The sequence below is a fragment of the Mobula birostris genome, chromosome 24 (genome assembly GCF_030028105.1).
Source record: "Mobula birostris isolate sMobBir1 chromosome 24, sMobBir1.hap1, whole genome shotgun sequence".
In the NCBI taxonomy this organism is placed as follows: domain Eukaryota; kingdom Metazoa; phylum Chordata; class Chondrichthyes; order Myliobatiformes; family Myliobatidae; genus Mobula; species Mobula birostris.
In genome coordinates, this window is record NC_092393.1 from 24,121,164 (window position 1) to 24,140,223 (window position 19,060).

At 38.5% G+C, this 19,060-nt stretch overlaps 1 protein-coding gene across 1 annotated transcript in view; it reads left to right on the forward strand.

Moving 5' to 3' along the window:
- Nucleotides 1-19,060, forward strand: part of tbcd (tubulin folding cofactor D) — a 268,544-nt gene that overhangs the window by 238,200 nt on the left and 11,284 nt on the right. The window contains exons 32-36 of the mRNA XM_072241956.1: nucleotides 874-1,012; nucleotides 3,468-3,589; nucleotides 4,539-4,616; nucleotides 8,806-8,895; nucleotides 17,783-17,870. Of these exons, the coding sequence (XP_072098057.1) occupies nucleotides 874-1,012; nucleotides 3,468-3,589; nucleotides 4,539-4,616; nucleotides 8,806-8,895; nucleotides 17,783-17,870 (517 nt within the window). The remainder of the gene's footprint in view (nucleotides 1-873; nucleotides 1,013-3,467; nucleotides 3,590-4,538; nucleotides 4,617-8,805; nucleotides 8,896-17,782; nucleotides 17,871-19,060) is intronic.

Here is a 19,060-nt window from a genome sequence, read left to right on the forward strand (position 1 = left end):
TTTCATTGAAAAATGATTTGCTGATTCTAGAGGCTAGTTCTATTTCATTGGAACATTGTAGGCAGTGGTGTACAGAAAGTCATAGTGGGAAACGAGAATTGAGCTGATAGAAGCTGGAGATTATGCCTGTATACAGAGTGAAGATGTTTGTAATCACCACTCTGTATTAAATGAGCCTGTATTATATGCAGTGAATACAGAATGCTAGATTGAAAGTATAAGTAGATTGCTGTTTTACTTGGGAAAGGGGTTTATGACTCTCAAGTGGAAGTACAGCAGTTAAAAATATTTATGTTGGATCTCCGATATTTGAAAAGTAGGTGCCTTGGGTAGCTGTGGTTACATTTGCTTGTAGTAGAATTAGTATCAGTGAATCATGGATCACCAAAGTATGATGGAGAAAGTGGGATGGAGAAATATGTTTGGCAGTGATCATAGAGATTAAAACATTGAATATGGAGACTTGGAGAGTGAAATGTCAATAAGGCAAACTCTTTAGGCTTTGGGAGGGAAGACTGTAGGGAGGGGTGTCAGACCAGGAGCAGAAAATGGAGCAGACTTATTTGAAGGCCTTGTCGACTATGACTCAACTGAGGAAAATAGAACATATCTATCAAAATACTGGTGATTAGACATGGTGTCAGGAGATGCACTGATGAGAGGGAAACTGTCAGAATGGAATAGAATTCTTTATGGAAAGACAGTGTGCAGAATTACATCAACTGGGAATCAGTGCAATTCCGTTGAATATTGGTTGATGGACTATCCTAGAAGTGGAAATGTAGAAATTGTGGAAGGGAAGAGTTGAAAACAGGCAGTTGAGTGTGATCTCGTGCAGTACCCAGGATCACGTATTTTATTCTTTAATTCCAGGTCAGAACTTGAAACACTGGATTGGGGTGCACCCTCTCAAGCCTTCCCTCTAATCACAAAGCTTTTAGGGCTCCCAGCTTACCAATATCGCGTTTTGTTGGGTCTCACAGTGTCGGTAGGAGGGCTTACTGAATCTACGGTATGTAAATGCATATATTACATTAGTAGACATTTCCTTTGATTATATTGCCAAGGTTGACAATTTCTTGAGAACATGAAGATAGGTGGATCATTAAGGAAAGCAAACTGAAATGCAGGTTCAAACTTTAATTAAATACTTTTGATGAATCAGTGAATCTCTCGAAAATAAACACAAATCACGCAAATTTCAATTTAACCCCAACACTATTTAATGGTAAAATTGGAGGCATTGTAAAATTGGACTTGGCATTTCCATTTACTGTGCACTTTGTGCATCTCTGTTTATTGCAATCAGTTGTGTCCCCAATGTGTCACCTTATATAATACCCATATCCGTCCTTGGTGACATTGGGTGGATCCAAATTACAATGTGCAACCATTGTGGTGCAATTGTTGGTGTAATTACAATTTGTGAACAACAAACTGCTGGAGAAACTCAGCAGGTCAGGGAGTGTCTGTAGAGGGAAATGGACAATTGCCCTTTCAGGTTGTGACCCTTCATTTAAATGGCAAAATATACTGCAGTTACTCACCAGATTATTCTGATAGTACCTCTCAAACCTGCAGCTTCCAACACCAGGTGCTCAACAACAGCAAGGCAGGGGAACACTGCCATCTGTACATTGCCCTCCAAGTTGCACACCATCTTGTCTTGGAGATAATATATATCATTATTTCTTTGTTGTCGCTGGGCCTAAACTTTTCCCAAAAGCACTTCAACAGATGTTTTGCAGCATTTCAAGTTGTCGACTCACTGCCATCTCAAGAGCAATTAGGGCTGGGCAAAAATATTGGCTTTACCAGGGACACCCAGATTCCAAAACTTCTCTTCAAGGGAGCCCTGACCAGATACCCACTAATACATCTTTGATAGTTTGGTTAGTGTACCAAAGCCAATAGGGACATTTTTAAACGTTTCTTTGCAATGAGTGCTACAATGGTGACACCTCTGGCTGCACTCCATAATGATGGTGACTAGCCAGTTATGGTGTGTCTGAGACATCTGGCAGAATGCACAAACATCTCCTTAGTGAAAAAGTGACCCTCACAAATTGTGCATAGGTTATTTTTACTTATCTTTAGGAGAAATGTTTTTGCAGGTTCAACCATTCCAAAGCTCTTATCACCGAGATTTATGAAATGATTCCAGCAGACTTGCAGCCAAGCACTCATTCCTGGACTGATCACTCTGAGGAACATAAATTCATATTTACTTTCAAATACCTTGCCACAAGACCTTTACAAGCAACTGCAGCCGATTGATTGTATCTCCCAATTTACTGTTCACTCTTCATGAGAGAGGTCTCTGGTTTTGCTGTTCCCGATATCACCTACTCTGAAGCTGGCAAAGGATAAGTTGCATCTTGGACATTAAGATTACCAGCTTTGTTTGCTTCCCATGAGCGCAGGCCACTGTCAATGGTGTTCTTGTATCCATAAGGCCTTTTCTTAATCTGGCATTTTCATCAATAGGAAATGTTTCCAATTCCCTCAATGTGCAGCTCACTGTACATCACACAAGGAATTTCTCCATCATTTATTTCATGCTTCTTGGAAACACGCATGATCCCTTTATCATGAGTAATTCACACTGCCAGCTATTTTCAGCAGTTGGCACTTCCCATGAGAGATCATGGGGAACAAAGGCCACCATCCACTGTCCTTCCCATCCAGTTGTTGGAAGGAATACAAGTGAATTATTGATTCGCTTGGAAGGCAAGTTTCAAACACTGGATGATGGGAAGAGAAGAGATAAAAAGGCAGATGTTGCATCTCCTACATTTGCATAGGAAGATGCTGAAGAAATAGAGTTGTGGAGAGTTTGAAAGGAGAGGTGTGCCTGTTGGTAGCATCTCATTGAAGATGTTGAAAATTAAAGAGGATGGTGAATGTGGTGAGTGGTGGGATAGAAGGCAAGAACAACTATCCGTGCTCTTGTCGGGAAGAGAGGTTAAGTGCAGGAAATGGAGAAGATGTATATGGGAGCAACTTTTATCTGTGGTGATTTATGAATCCCAAACACTGAAGGAGTGGAATGCCAAGAATTATAGTTTTGCTCACTTTGTAATATCTTCCATTATATTCTACAAGAGTAGTGTTACTTGCATTCTCTTTTGCTTGGAGACTGAACAACCAACAGTCCAAACACTAACCACAGCCACCACTTACTCTTGCCCACACTGCGCTAGAATATGTGGATCCCAGATCAGCCCCTACAGCCACCTGAGGACCCACCAATAGACAACCCCTTAGGAGAACATCATATTCAACTCAAATTATCGCACTACTACTCTATTTTGTTTAGTCAAGTCTGCTTAATAAAAAATGTAATATCATCATTGTTTGGTGTCTGGCATCAATGTTACAGTTACATTATAAGTTACAGTGAACAATGTTTTATAGCATGAACGATTTCTGGAATCTTACTTTGCACCATTTGCTTTCTATTTTAGGTGCGGTATTCAGCTCAGTCACTTTTTGACTACCTCAAGACAATTCATGATGATCTAGAAGCCATGACCAAGTTTTGTGGAACCTTATTACAAATCTTTAGGGACAATTTACATAATGACAGGTAGGAAAATAATTGTAAATGTGTATAATTCACTTACTGATTGGAAAATACACTTTTAGAATGCTTTGCACTTAGCAGATCTTTGACAATTTTACCCAGGCACTGATCAAAGATTTATAGCCTTCAATATATTGGCTTTCCGAATCCCCTGATTATCACAATCAAATGAAAATTTTACACTGGTTGGTGAACAACACTGTTTGATTTTACTTGTACAAAATCCTTCTGCATACATTTGGCCTTAGCAGGTCTTGAAGTTAAACTGATCTCATCTGCAAGGTTAAAGCCTCCTTTAGCTTAGAAAAGGCCTAACCTGACCTGGGCTACTGCCTGCTGGGGAGTCCAACACACCATCATCCACTCCAGGTAAATTACCATTTGAATTATTCATTGTTAAAGACCTGTCCTCCCTCCTCCCAATTCTTCATTACCTTTCCACTATTCCACCCTCTGACAGGCTTACCAGAATAACCATTTTCCAAGCACGTCCATCTTGGGATCCATTCCACTTTCCTCAAATTACACACCTGTTCCCAATATGGGTGTTACTTTCCTTCCCCCAGCTTTCCTTTCATCTTCAATCCATTGCCTTCTATGCCTCCACCACAGCCGCTACTCCCTACACTGACTGGAGATAATGGAGGAAATGCCTTTTGCTTGATTAGCATATATGTTCAAATGTGATGCATTTGGGCTGGTGAATGATGGAACATTGCATTCTGGTGATCTCACATGAAACCATTCCAGCTCCATTTTATAGGCTGTTTTTATGCTCATTGCACTTTTTCGTTCTACTTCTTGATGATTTTTCTCCATATGTTAACCAAATAGTGAATTACTTATTTTGAAAAATAATGTTTAGTTCTTAGCCTTTGAATTTTTAAATATCTTTAATACAAAGATTCAATTCTAATTTTCCACTTCCTTCTGCATTAATAATATTTTTCAGGGTGTCCATCCCTCTGTTAAAGATGCTCGACCAGATGCTGGCTAATGGATGCTTTGATATTTTCATAACAAGTGAAAGGTATTTATCATAAGAGACAAAAGTCTGCTGGTATTTTACAGATCTTTTCTTTTCCCAATTTATGACCTATTGCTTCAGTCTTTTAACATATTTGCATGTAAATTTGAAACAGTTATAAAAATAGGATTTTCTATTCTTGAACAAGATTCTATTGCTACCAGAATTTATTATAAGCACTTCTAAATAAATCATCACAGAACAGGACTGTGACATAAGTTTAATAAATTTGACACCGTACAGTGCCAGCTAGTGCCTTAAGTATATCTTATGTAATTGATGTAGATGGTGATGTACAACGTTCATATCTTGAAGCTGTTCTCTGCAATCCTGCAGAAATTCCAGTAGAAAACACCAATAGCAGGAAAACCTATTCTGAAAGTGCTACAAAGCTAAATTAAAACAAAACCATTTCAGTTTCTGATAATTGGGTCTTGTCTCCAGAAGCTGCAAGTTTCAAATGAACTTTTACTGAGAAAATTATTTGTACCAATTTAACTGCACAAATTAGGTACCATTAACTCCACAACTAGAGCAATGGAATAGTTTATGGAATTTTCTTTGTTTTCTTCATTTTAATAAATATGAGCATGAACTCTGCTACATTTCATGGGGAGGGGGTAACATTAGTCACCTTCTCAATGCATATTTATTTATTTGACAGATGTCTGGACTTTCTAGTAATGAGATCAGTAAAACAGAAATAGTAATGTTCAAAAAATAAATGTTAGCATAGGAATTCCAATCATTCAAATGCAATTTGAAGTTTGAGTCAAGATAGTGAAACTTTGCTCTGATTTGTGAGCCATCCCATCCTGCCAGACACCTACCCTTCAAACACATACTTTCTTCTACTGGGACTCCTGTTAAGTTTTCTAAAGGAAGGGCAACTCCCAGTTGACTGGAGAAGCCCAGTTGTCTGAATGTAACTGACAATGTACCTATTTAATATTATCAATAATTTCCACAGATATTTTAAGAAATGCCATGAACTTTCAAGTGAAAGCCAAATGTAATAAAAGATCTGCCAGCTATAAATGTTTTATAAGGGACAACTCATAAAATTGTTTTACCCTGATCAATTAAGGAAATGATTTCTAAGATTCCGCATATTGTTGCCATTAGGTTTCAAAGGACTGATTTGAGCCCTAAGTTGTGGCAACACGTCCTACTCTTATTTTAAAGACCACCCTGGGCCATGCCAGAATAGATTTAGTTGACATATTGCTTACCTTTCAAGTAGATGTTCTGTACTGAGGGCACACATGTGCTTGATTGAAGGAAAGGAAAATTGAAAAGTATTTTTTTCTCTTGTAACAGATTGTTTTTATAGGTATTTTGCCTTTTCAACATATGGAATTTTCTCAGCTGCTATCAAAGTGCAACTACGTACATTTCATATATTAATAACCCACCACTTTTTCTCTAACGCTTATTTGGAGTGGGTGATTGACAGTGGAAATTAAAACCTTGTATTGCAATGCACAAAGACAATGCAGCATAATTGTCCTGGTCCTGATATTTATCTTACCAGCGAAGTGTTTCAAGAAAGTATCCTAAGGAATGTAAATAGACCAAATAAATCAAATCAATTGTTAACATGTATTTGCAGAAATGGATTTAAACACGACCTGAGGATGTGAGAAAATTTATATTGCAATTTTGTTACCACTGTTAATTTGTATCTCCTGTGGTATTTTCATCTTGCTCAAAGCTCTTGATTGATTTACTGCATTCAGAGCATTTAATTTACGCCATCTCAACAACGTCTCTCTCTCTCTATTCCTATTTAATATTTTATTGATTTATCTTTGGCTTTTATTTCCAGTCTTTGTTCCTGTCACAGAAAATGTTCAGCTGCGCACGAGACCCAGAGCATTTTGTGCTCTGACTAGATTCTGTCTTCATTCTGCATGCTTGACCATTGTGATGCAAGCAAGAAAATTGTTATTCTGTTAGTGGGGAGAGTTCAAAGGAGTTAGGAGCTGCTTTGGTGATTGGAAGTGAGGGGGGGCGGTGGTTATCAGGCTAGCTTTATGAGAGGGTTCATACTGGTAAGATGATTGGGCCTGGGGCAGGGAAATTGCTAAAGGGCTTGGGCCAGCCATATAGATAATTGGGTTGGGCTAGGGGATAAAGCAGTTAGGGCAGGGCAATTGGGTGGAATGAATTTCACCATTAATATTTTAAGATGATGGCTTTCAAAAAGATTCATCAGTAGAGGATTTGGGCCAGGGAAGTTAATGGTGTTTATGGCACTGAGGTTGTTAGAGGGTTTCTAGTCAGCGGGGTCATGGGATGTATAGGGTAGCAAGAGGGGCAGGACCTGAGGGACAGTAGAGAGGGTAGTCTGGAGAGATTATTTCACTGGATGAATCCACAGGTGAGCGGGGATTTGGGTTAGGAGTCACAAAATTCATTTTGCTAGATTGAAGGAAGACTGTGACCGCGAGGGCCATTAGATGAGTTTGCACAGGAGTCAAAGGCAGGATCATACCAGAAGTCTTATAGTAGATTCTAGGAAACAATCAGCTTGTGGTCATTATGAAAGATGTGAGGTAATTGAAGTATTCACATGGGTGGAACTCAGTCAACAAATCAGCTGTTAGAGATGGGACACCATAGTGATGGGCTGAGATCAGTTGGAGGTTGGGTGTTGGTAGGGTTTACTATGGGGTGAGTAGAAAGGGGGAGGGGCTGTTAGAGTACTGACAGAGTAAGTACATGACTGCAGGGGCTTATATTTGCAATTCCCAGTAAGGTTCAGTGAGTAACTATCAATAGCCACTGATTTTTAAAATTATGCTTCTTGTTATATATAATGACATTGAAGATTGCAATACAGTTTACTGAACCATTGCCATGCCAGTTGACTCATAAGAGAACAGGGATCAACTCTAGGCTCATGTAATTTATTAGCATGGTACATAGTGAATTAATACTTTGGGGCATCAGGGCACCCAATGACTATTTTCAGTGTATATTTTTTATCAATTAAATTAGTAGATCAATCTGTTGCATGAAGACAGGACAGTAATTCACAACAGCATAAAAATACAATGAAGTATTTTTTGACTTGCAGTTCAATGGTTTATGTGTTCTTTCAGTAGTCTGAAGTTTTCTATAAGCTATAGCTCACCGTTTAGTCACTAAAACTCTTTGTGGAGCTAGTACACTGTTTGATTGATAGACAATTAATTGCTTTTGTTGCAGCATGTTGAGTTCAGAAGTATGTAATATGCCTGGTCAAAAGATGGAATAGTGGTCTTTAAGCTGGAGAGAGGAGAATAGGGTTGCTAACAGTTCTAAATGAAATGCTGACCCTCATATTTAAATGGAGAGTCTGATGACCCATTTGAAACCATTAGGGAAATCCTGATTATCCATATAACATTCACTTGATGTATAATTATTGAGTCTCAGAGAAATGGTCCAGGATTTTGCACTTCAGAGCTCTGAATTATTTGGAAGTTACTTTGTAATGATCTTCCTAGCAGGTACTTCCAGGAATCACTGGAATCTTTATATGAGGCAAATCAACCATGTCCATTACTAGTTGTGTGTTTTTGAAGTACTATAGTAGTAACTCCAAAGGAGCATAAGGAGTTAACGTGAAATGCATTTGGGAGCCTGAGAGAGAAGAAACATCTGCAGGCTGAACTAAAATATTCCTTGATACAGTCACCTAGTTTGTTATTATGTCTCATTATTGTAGAGAGACCCTCACCAAGAATAACAACTACCATACATTAAATTGAAAACTAGAAGTAATTTTTTTGTCAGTAAATGCAACACCTGCTCTTTTACCTCCTCCCTTCCCAATATTCATTGCTCCTAACTTTCTCTCCAGCTGTAACGAGTTAATTGTACTATTTAGATTGTATCAGTACATCTCTTTTGCTTTGCAGTACAAAATTCTTGCCATTTAATGTCTCCTGCCTTCCCACTATGATATTCTTTCCCTTTTGTTTTCCCTACTGCCTTTTCTTTGCACCTTAACGTTTGTTCCATTGCCAACCTTTTTCTAGTTTAGATATATTTGATCAATGCTGATGAAAGGAAATACTGTTGACCAAAGGGCATGTACAATTGAAAATGCCCTCCATAATAATGGTACACCAGTTTTACACTGAAGATAGCACACGTACTGTTCCTCTGTATTTTTGATGTTCTGTTTCTGTTTGTTTCTCAGCCACTACTTTGCTAAAGAGTTACTCTCCCTCTGCAAGAAAGAAATCAAGAAATCTAGAGATGTCCAGAAACTTCGAGCTAGCATTTCAGTGTAAGTTAGAACAAATTTCCACCCATTTGTTCTGAAATTCTTTCCTTGTTGCCCATGATTGAATTGAACTGGATCATTTGAAGTTTCTGTTGGCATGATTGTTTATACTGTATGGTTTAAGCTGAACAAATTGGACATGAATTGAAGTACAAGATTCGTTATCATCTATGTTTTAAATAAAGAATTTCACTGAGTGGTTTATGGGAGGAGGTGACAAATTAGTTGCTGTGGAAATGTATTTGAGTAAATACACCAAGTACTTTGTTAGTAACTTGGTATGAAATATTAAGAGTATTTCTGATGCTCCACATTGTCTTAACTTCTCAGCTACCATTATCCTAGCTTGTAGGAAAGAATTTGGATGCATGAAGGCCACTGAGCTGTTCCTTGATTTCCATGAGTAGGATGAGAGCTTTTAGACAACGAGAACCAGTGAGGGGTTTGAGTGGAATAAATTGCTCTCTTCAGAATTGTGCAAACATGGTAAATAGTTTAACCACAAATGAAAAGGAAAATAGATTAAGAACTGTCAGGTATGAACAGTTTAAGCTTTTGTTAGGATCATCTACAGTGGCATGTAAAAGTTTGGGCACCCCAGGTCGAAATTTCTGTTACTGTGAATAGCTAAGCGAGTAAAAGATGATCTGATTTCCAAAAGGCATAAAGTTAAAGAAGACACATTTGTTTAATATTTTTAAGCAAGATTACTTCTTTATTTCCATCTTTTACAGTTTCAAAATAACAAAAAAGGAAAAGGGCCCGAAGCAAAAGTTTGGGCACCCTGCCTGGTCAGTAATTAGTAACACCCCCTTTGGCAAGTATCACAGCTTGTAAATGCTTTCTGTAGCCAGCTAAGAGTCTTTCAATTCTTGTTTGGGGGATGTTCGCCCATTCTTCCTTGCAAAAGGCTTCTAGTTCTGAGAGATTCTTGGGCCGTCTTGCATGCACTGCTCTTTTGAGGTCTATCCACAGATTTTCGATGATGTTTAGTTCGGGAGATTGTGAGGGCCATGGCAAAACCCTCAGCTTGCACCTCTTGAGGTAGTCCATTGTGGATTTTGAGGTGTGCTTAGGATCATTATCCTGTTGTAGAAGCCATCCTCTTTTCATCTTCAGCTTTTGTTACAGATGGTGTGATGTTTGCTTCCAGAATTTGCTGGTATTTAATTGAATTCATTCTTCCCCCTACCTGTAAAATGTTCCCCGTGCCACTGGCTGCAACACAAGCTCAAAGCATGATCGATCCACCCCCGTGCTTAACAGTTGGAGCGGTGTTCTTTTGATGAAATTCGGCACCCTTTTTTCCCTTCTCCAAAAATACCTTTGCTCATTGTGGCCAAAAAGCTCTGTTTTAACTTCATCAATCCACAGGACTTGTTTCCAAAATGCATCAGGCTTGTTTAGATGTTCCTTTGCAAACTTCTGACGCTGAATTTTGTGGTGAGGACGCAGGAAAGGTTTTCTTCTGATGACTCTTCCATGAAGGTCATATTTGTGCAGGTGTCGCTGCACAGTAGAACAGTGCACCATCACTCCAGAGTCTGCTAAATCTTCCTGAAGGTCTTTTGCAGTCAAATGAGGGTTTTGATCTGCCTTTCTAGCAATCCTACGAGCAGTTCTCTCGAAAAGTTTTCGTGGGCTTCCAGACCTCAACTTGACCTCCATTGTTCCTGTTAACTGCCATTTCTTAATTACATTACGAACTGAGGAAACGGCTACCTGAAAACGCTTTGCTATCTTCTTATTGCCTTCTCCTGCTTTGTGGGCATCACTTATTTTAATTTTCAGAGTGCTAGGCCGCTGCTTAGAGGAGCCCATGGCTGCTGATTGTTGGGACAAGGTTTGAGGAGTCAGGATATTTATAAAGCTTTGAAATTTGCATCACCTGGCCTTTCCTAACGATGACTGTGAACAAGCCATAGCCCTAACAAGATAATTAAGGTCTGAGACCTTGGTAGAAGTTATCTGAGAGCTCAGATCTCTTGGAGTGCCCAAACTTTTGCATGGTGCTCCTTTCCTTTTTTTTCCACTCTAAAATTGTACAAAACAAAAATAATACACTAATTTTGCTTAAAATGTTGAAAAGAATGTTTCACCTTTAACTTTATGACTTTTGGAGATCAGTTCATCTTCTACTCACTTAACTATTCACAGTAACAGAAATTTTGACTGGGGTGTCCAAACTTTTGCATGCCACTGTATATTAACTGCTTTAATAATATTCTGTCTCCCATTGCTTTCTGATCAGCTCCAAATTTCCTGTCATTGTAATTATATGTAAATTGGATTTTCTCTTGGAAGTAAAAGGCTTCCAATGTAATAGTGAAAACAAAGGCTTTGATTATCACTGTGTGGCACCTTAAATACCTGTTGCTTATTAGACTTGTTCACAAAGCTACTCAGTTGATTGTTGTGATTAAATAATGTTTTAACAATGCAGTGATATTCTTTATAATACCAAATATATGACAAAGGTCTTTGTTTGTAATCCTACCATTCAGAAATCTAAACTGCATATTATAATGATATCATCTTGCAAATTAACTGCTATAAACTGCTTCTGTTATGATCAGCACTTGTCTAACTTTTACTTAATTTTTTGCACAGAATTTATAACCATGATCAACAAAAATAGAAACTATTTTCTCCAAATTGATTTTGTCTTTCCTTCTATTTGCATTTTGGAAAATAGAGCTTTATTTTGATCTCTTCATCTATTGTTTAAACATGGGGCAAACATTTAAAAATGTACTTTCTCTATATTAGATTAAATCAGATTAAAATTAAATCTGTTTTGATCTCATGGTGATATGGTACAATCTGCAGTGCATCAATGTAAATCAAAGAGTATACTAGAAGTTTTTTTTTCAGATATACAAAGAGTAAAAGAGAGGTGAGAGTAAACATTGGACCACTGGAAAATGAGACTGGAGAGGTAGTAATGGGGGAGAAAGAAATGGCGGATGAATTGATTAAGTATTTAGCATCACACTTCGCTGTGGAAAACACTAGCAGTATGCCAGAAGTTTGAGAGTGTGAGTGGGCAGAAATGAGTGCAGTTGCTATTACTAGAGAAAAGGGCTTGGGAAACTGAAAAGACTGAAGGTCACCTGGATTAGATGGACTGCACCCCAGGGTTCTGAGAAAGGTAGCTGAAGAGATTAGTAATGATCATTCAAGAATCACCAGATTCTGGAGAACTGGAAAATTGCAAATGTCATTCCACTCCTCAAGAAGAGAGGAATGCGGAAGTAAGGACATAATAGGCCAGTTAGTCTGACCTCTGTGGTTGGGAAGATGTTAGGAGTAGATTGTTACGGATGAGGTTTCATGGTACTTGGAGGCATATTGCAAAGTAGGTCAAAGTCAGCATGGTTTCCTTAAGGGAAAATCTTGCCTGACAAAACTTGTAGAATTCTTTGAGGAAATAACAAGTAAGATAGACAAAGGAGTATCGGTGGATGTTACATACTTGGATTTTCAGAAGGCTTTTGAAAAGGTGCCACACATGAGGCAGCTTAACAAGATAAGAGCCCATGATATTACAAGAAAGAAAGGGAGCTTCTTTCTGGTTGAATGCTGGTGACTGGTGGTGTTCCACAGAGTTCTGTGTTACGACCGCTTTTTATGTTATATGCCAATGATTTGGATGATGGAATTGGTGGCATTGTGGCCAAATTTGTGGATAATATGTAGATAGGAGGAGGGGCAGGTAGTTTTGAGGAAGCAGGGAGGCTACAGAAGGATTTAGGCGGATTAGGAGAATGGGCAAAGAAGTGTCAGATGGAATATAGTGTCAGAATTGTATGGTCATGCACTTTGGTAGAAGAACTAAAAACATAAACTATTTATTAAATGGAGAGAAAAATAAAAAATCTGAGGTGCAAAGAGACTTTGGGGATCCTCATGTAGGATTCACTGAAGGTTAATTTGCAGCTTGAGTCTGTGGTGAAGAAGGCAAATGTGATGCCTTCCTCACCACAGACTCACTTCAAAAGGGCTGGAATATAATGTTGAGACTTTATGAAGCAGTGGTGGGGCTTTACTTGGGAGTACTGTGAGTAGTTTTGGGCCCCTTATCTTAGAAAGGATGTGCTGACACTGGAGAGGGTTCAACAAAGATTCAAGAAAATGATTTTAGGAATGAAAGGCTTTTATGAGGAAGAATTGATGGCTCTGGGCCTTTACTGGAATTTAGATGAAAGGTGGGTGGGGGGGGATCTCTTTGAAACATATTAAATATTGAAAGGCCTAGATAGAGTGGCTGTGTAGAAATTGTTTCCTATGGCGGGGAAGTCTAGGACCAGGGGCACAGCCTCAGAATAGAGGGAATTCCAATTGGAAAAGAGGTGAGGAGGAATTTTTTTAGCCAGACAGTGGTGAAACGGTGGAATTCGTTGCCTCAGGCAGATGTGGAGCCAGGTTATTGGATGTATTTATGACAGAGGTTGGTATGTTCTTGATAAGTCAGAACGTGTTAAGTTATGGGGAGAAGGCAGGAAAATGGGATTGAGAGGGAAATCACAGTGGACTTAATTTGGCATTTTTGACACTGATCAACAGAAAATGACTCTTTTGTGTCAAAGTGAAAACAGAGCCTTTTTCTGTTGACCACTGTCAAAAAAAGCCGAATTAAATCCATTGTGATTCTATGTTGTAAAACAATAAAACATGAAAACTTGCTGGGGGGGGGGGGGCTGGTTGAATTCCTTTTATAGGCACTGTAGATAACAAGATGGGGTGATTTAATCCATTGGCTTCTTGAAGGATTTAAACTGTGCTCTGTCCACCAGGGAAAGCGGGATCTCCCAGTGGCCACACATTTTAATTCCATGTCCCATTCCCATTCTGATATGTCCATCCACGGCCTCCTCTACTGTAAGGATGAAGCCACACTCAGGTTGGAACAACACCTTATATTCCGTCTGGGTAGCCTCTAACCTGCTGGCATGAACATTGACTTCTCTAACTTCCGTTAATGCCCCTCCTCCCCTTCTTAACCTATCCCTTATTTATTTATTTACCTACCTACCTCCCTCCCTCCTCCCTTCCTCCCCCCTCCCTCCCCTTTCTTTCTCTCTCTTTTCTCCCTCTGTCCCTCTCACTATATCTTCCAATGGTGCTCCCCTCCCCTTTTCGCTCTCTCTAGGCCTCCCGTCCCATGATCCTCTCCCTTCTCCAGCCTTGTATCCCTTCTGCCAATCAACTTTCCAGCTCTTGGCTCCATCCCTCCCCCTCCTGTCTTCTCCTATCATTTCGAATCTCCCCTCCCCCTCCCACTTTCAAATCTCTTACTCTCTCTTCTTTCAGTTAGTCCTGACATAGGCTCTCGGACCGAAACATTGACTGTACCACTTCCTATAGATGCTGCCTGGCCTGCTGTGTTCCACCAGCATTTTCTGTGTGTTGCTTAAATTGTGCTGTTCCCTGCTTTATCATGAGAACATGGGGAGAAATCTCTTTTCTTCCAGTTGATTTGACTAGAGCTGTCAAACATGCAAAGAAGAAATGTACCAAACAAATCCGTGTCTTGAAATTATTGTGCTGACTTGAATATGCTAAAAATTATATGCAAGCTTACTTGCTATAAACTGTTTCGGGGTAACTAATTTTAAGTTATTAAGTTAACAATGTCATAATAGAGACAAGCGTACAAAAGTCTCCAATGAGTTTAACAAAGTATGTATAAGCAGTAAAATTTGTACCATGCTCTTGACATCAATATAATGGCTGAATATCATACCCATTTAGGAAAAACAATTAAAAATACTCCTATCGTTTGAAACATACTCATGTGTCAGTGCTACAAATTAATAAGTAACCCTACATGCAGTTCATTTGACATGCAATAGTTATTGAAAATCATAGATGTGCCATGTACTTACAGGACTGAAAATTTCGTTTCAGCAAGCAGCAGCAGCAGCATAGGATTACAGTTTTAACATTGTTCATCTCACAGGTTGTAAATACATAATTATCAGTACTAGTGACAGAATGGATAAAGAGAAACTCTATTACATGTCCGTGCAGGTTTAGGACAAGCTTTATATTTTTCAACATGTTAATTTCCCGTGGGAAAGTAAAAGCAGAAAACTAGTTTCTTGAAAGCTTCTATATTTTGGCACTTTTGACATTGATGGTAATTAAGTATTTATCCATTTTGTACCTCAGGCATGCAAAAATTGACCAGCATTTTAAAGAAAACCTGTATTCCTTATTTAAATGTCAATGTAAACTAGTGATAGCATCGGGGGGGGGAACACATTTGTGTTATCAACTTGCAAAAATAGCGTGAAGCAGAGTTGAGTGGCTGTTAAAGTGTTATATTGCTTGAAGATAATAATTACTTAATAAGAATCATTTAAATAATTTCTGAAAACAGAGAAATAACTTGGTCCATCCTTTTCGAAAAACTTCTAGTGCCTTGATTGGACTGGAATGTACGTGAAGTATATTTTAATGTTTTGTTTGTAGTTTTGAGAATTTTATGTAAATTTAGTGGCTTTATGTTCATATGGATTTGGGATTGAATTGTACTGTGAGAATCAGTGGTCAAAGACAGAAACCTCAGTATTTGAAATTAGATTAGTTCAATACATTAGTAATCTGAATGTTATTTAGGTACAGGTGTCTCCTGCTTTTCGAACGTTCGCTTTACGAAACCTCACTGTTACGAAAGACCTACATTAGTACCCTGTTTTTGCTTTCAGAAGGTGCTTTCACTGTTACGAAAAAAAATTCAGCGTGCGAAAAAAATCAGTGCGCGATAAAAGGCAGTGCGACCCTAGCAGCCGCTCTCCCCCGGATTCGGAACTGCTTTGCTTTAACACCTGTCTGTGAGCAGCCGTTTGCAAGATGAGTTCTATGGTATCGGAAAAGCCTGAAAGAGCTCGTAAGGGTGTTACACTTATGGTAAAACTAGACATAATTAAGTGTTTTGATCGTGGTGAACGAAGCAAGGACAACGTGAGTTTGGCTTGTGGAAGCTGACGAACATGATGTTGAAGAGGTTTTGGCATCCCATCACCAAGAACTGACAGATGAAGAGCTGATGCAATTGGAAGAAAAAAGGATAACAATGGAAACCGAATGAGTAATAATAAAGTACGACTTTAATTTTGAAAGGGTACGTCAGTTTAGGGGATATTTGCAGGATGGTTTGAGCCCTTATTAAAGAACTGTGTGATAGAAAAATGCGCGAGGCTCAGCAGTCAAGCAAGCCTTCCACATCAGCCACAGCAGACGATGAACCTTGATCTTCGACATCGAGGCGGGCAGAGATAGAAGGAGATGAGCTGCCTGCTCTAATGGAAACAGGCGACGAGATGACACCCCAGTGTCCCACCACCCCAACCCCCAGGCCACGGACAGATACCGATTCGGGGAGAATGCAAAGGTAGCCGGGAGGCACACAGCACATCTTTAAGAAAAAAGCTGAAATAAACATGCTAATTAATTAGGTGCCGCCGACATGTAATTATCGGCCCAGATCAGAGGTGACGGAATTGGAAATCGGCACTGATCTGGGCCGACAATTACGGGTGGCACCTAATTAATTAGTATGTTTGTTTCGGCTTTTTTCTTAAAGATGTGCTGTGTACCTCCCGGCTACCGCTGGACACCTGCATTCTTTGCGGCAATGTATCGCTCAGTGGCCCGGAGGTTGGGGTGCCACTGCACCACCCCTGCCTGCGACAAGTCTAACACACCATCATCAGTGTGCTCGGCAAGCTGTCTTCCCCATTCCTGTAAGTGATACTACACTGTACATACATTATTTCTACTTTATATAGGCTGTGTATTTTTGCGTGTTATTTGGTATAATTTGGCAGCTTCATAGTTTAAAGGTTACTGGAGAGCACTTGCGCGTGTTTCTGCCGAGAGCGCTTGCGTGAGATTTTTGCTACGGAGAGCAGTGCAGTAATGATTGTGGAAAAGTATTTCTACTTTATATAGGCTGTGTATTTATCATATCATTCCTGCTTTTTCTATGTGTTACTGTTATTTTAGGTTTTATGTGTTATTTGGCCCGATTTGGTAGGTTATTTTTGGGTCTGCGAACGCTCACAAAATTTTCCCATATAAATAAATGGTAATTGCTTCTTCGCTTTATGACATTTCGGCTTACGAACCGTTTCATAGGAACGCTCTACCTTTGGATGGCGGGGGAAACCTGTATATGCTTTGATAACCTTGAAGTGTGCAATGAATTGGATTTTGCAATTTATTTCTTACCAAATTGAAATTTAAGTGTGTCAATATTTTCTGTTCTATTGCTACCCTGTTGTTGGAGGGTTGGCGTAAATTTTGTGTGCTGCTTCGGAAAGAAGAAATACATTTGAAAACATTCTTGTTTGCAAAACAGAAAGAACTAGCTTATGTGAAATCTGGTATTAATCTGAATAGTTAATTAGTTTCATAGGGCAATTCTAAGGTGAACTGTGAGACTGGTCATTGAAAATCAACTCTATACCATAAATTTTGGTTTATTACTTGCAGTTAAATTTTTGATGTACTTTAATAATGGATATTCCGCATAGCTATTTAAATAATATGTGGAATATCTGTTAAATTTGGTGAAATAACTGTAATAAGATCATTGCGAGATTTTACTATCTTAACCATTAAACCATCGGTAATATAGACAGAACCCTATTCAAGACTTGAGCTCTTAGAACTTGATTATTCTCATTTTCAGAATTTCTTACCGTTAAGTAAGGGTGTGGATTACATTGGAAAATATGAAAATTGTTTTGTATATTGTCTCCATCCTTCTACATTATTCTTCAAATTGCTTTTACATTGTGAAGAATTATCTCTAAATAAATCTGATTAAGGTTTGTGTTCTTAGGTGATAATATATAGTCTCATTTGGGTTGCCTTGCAGGTTCTGTGGTCTTATTCAGTTCCAAGGAGATATCAGAAAAAACATCCTTTTTGAGCTCTTGTTCTTGTTGTGTTATCAATTTCCAGTAGTAAGTATTTCTTAATTTATTTAAGAGTATCATAGAATCTTGTGTCCTACCTTTAGCAAATAATGAACAATGTATAAAGATCAGGGCGGAGGATATTTTTAGGCAGATGCTCTAACACTATTATCACATAGTTATCATGAAATGCACAGATACACCAATGTGAATACAATAATCCATTTATTTAAATTCAGAATTTTGAAATGTATATCTAATTATTAAATATAAAAATATATAATGCAATTCACCGAAGGTGTCTTACGTAATTTAAACCAGGCTGTTGCTTTTCTAAGAAGCAAATCAAATAAAAACAGCTACAACTACTCAGAAACATAATAAGACTCTGAATAGTGAAAATGAATGAAAGGTATTTCTGAGTTTATATTTGTGTGAAAGTGACAGAAGATTACATCTGGAACAGTTAATGCTTTGCTTCAGGCTCAGTAGTTGGTTGCCATGACACCAAATGTGTAAGGCTGATGATAATCACCTAACAAACACAAAGACAGTAAATCCATCAGAGCTCAGATAGAGATTTAACAGCTATGTCATGCATTGTTTGTTTGGTCATTATTACTCCAGCAGCTGGTAACTGTTATGTGGTCACTGGAAAGGGTCCAGCTTCATTTTATTTTAATTAAAAAAAACAGCATCCTGCTATGAAGGAAAATTTGAGTTAGCAGGTGGCATTTAAGAGAAATTATTTTCTTTTATTTTTCTTTGTTAATGCATTTTTTCATGCTGTTTATTGCACCCATTTGAAATGCAGATATGTGCAATTAGTGCCTGAAGCGTATTTTAACTTATGACATCAAAAATTCAAAGTAAATTTATTATCAAAGTACTTATGTCATCATAAACAACTCTGAGAGATTAATTTTCTTGCAGGCATACTCAATCAATCCTTAATAGAATAATAACCATAATAGGATGAGTGAAAGACCGCACCAACTTGGGTATTCAATCAATGTGCAAAAGCCACAAACTCTGCAAATACAAACAGAAAGAAATAATAATAATAAATAAGTAAGCAATAAATATTGAGAACATAAAATGAGTCCTTGAAAGTGAATCCATGGGTTGTGGGAACATTTTAATAGGTTCAAGAGCCTGATGACTGAGGGGGAGTGACTGTTCCTGAACCTGGTGGTGTAAGCTCTAAGGCACCTGTTTGTTGTTGTTCAGTCAATAAG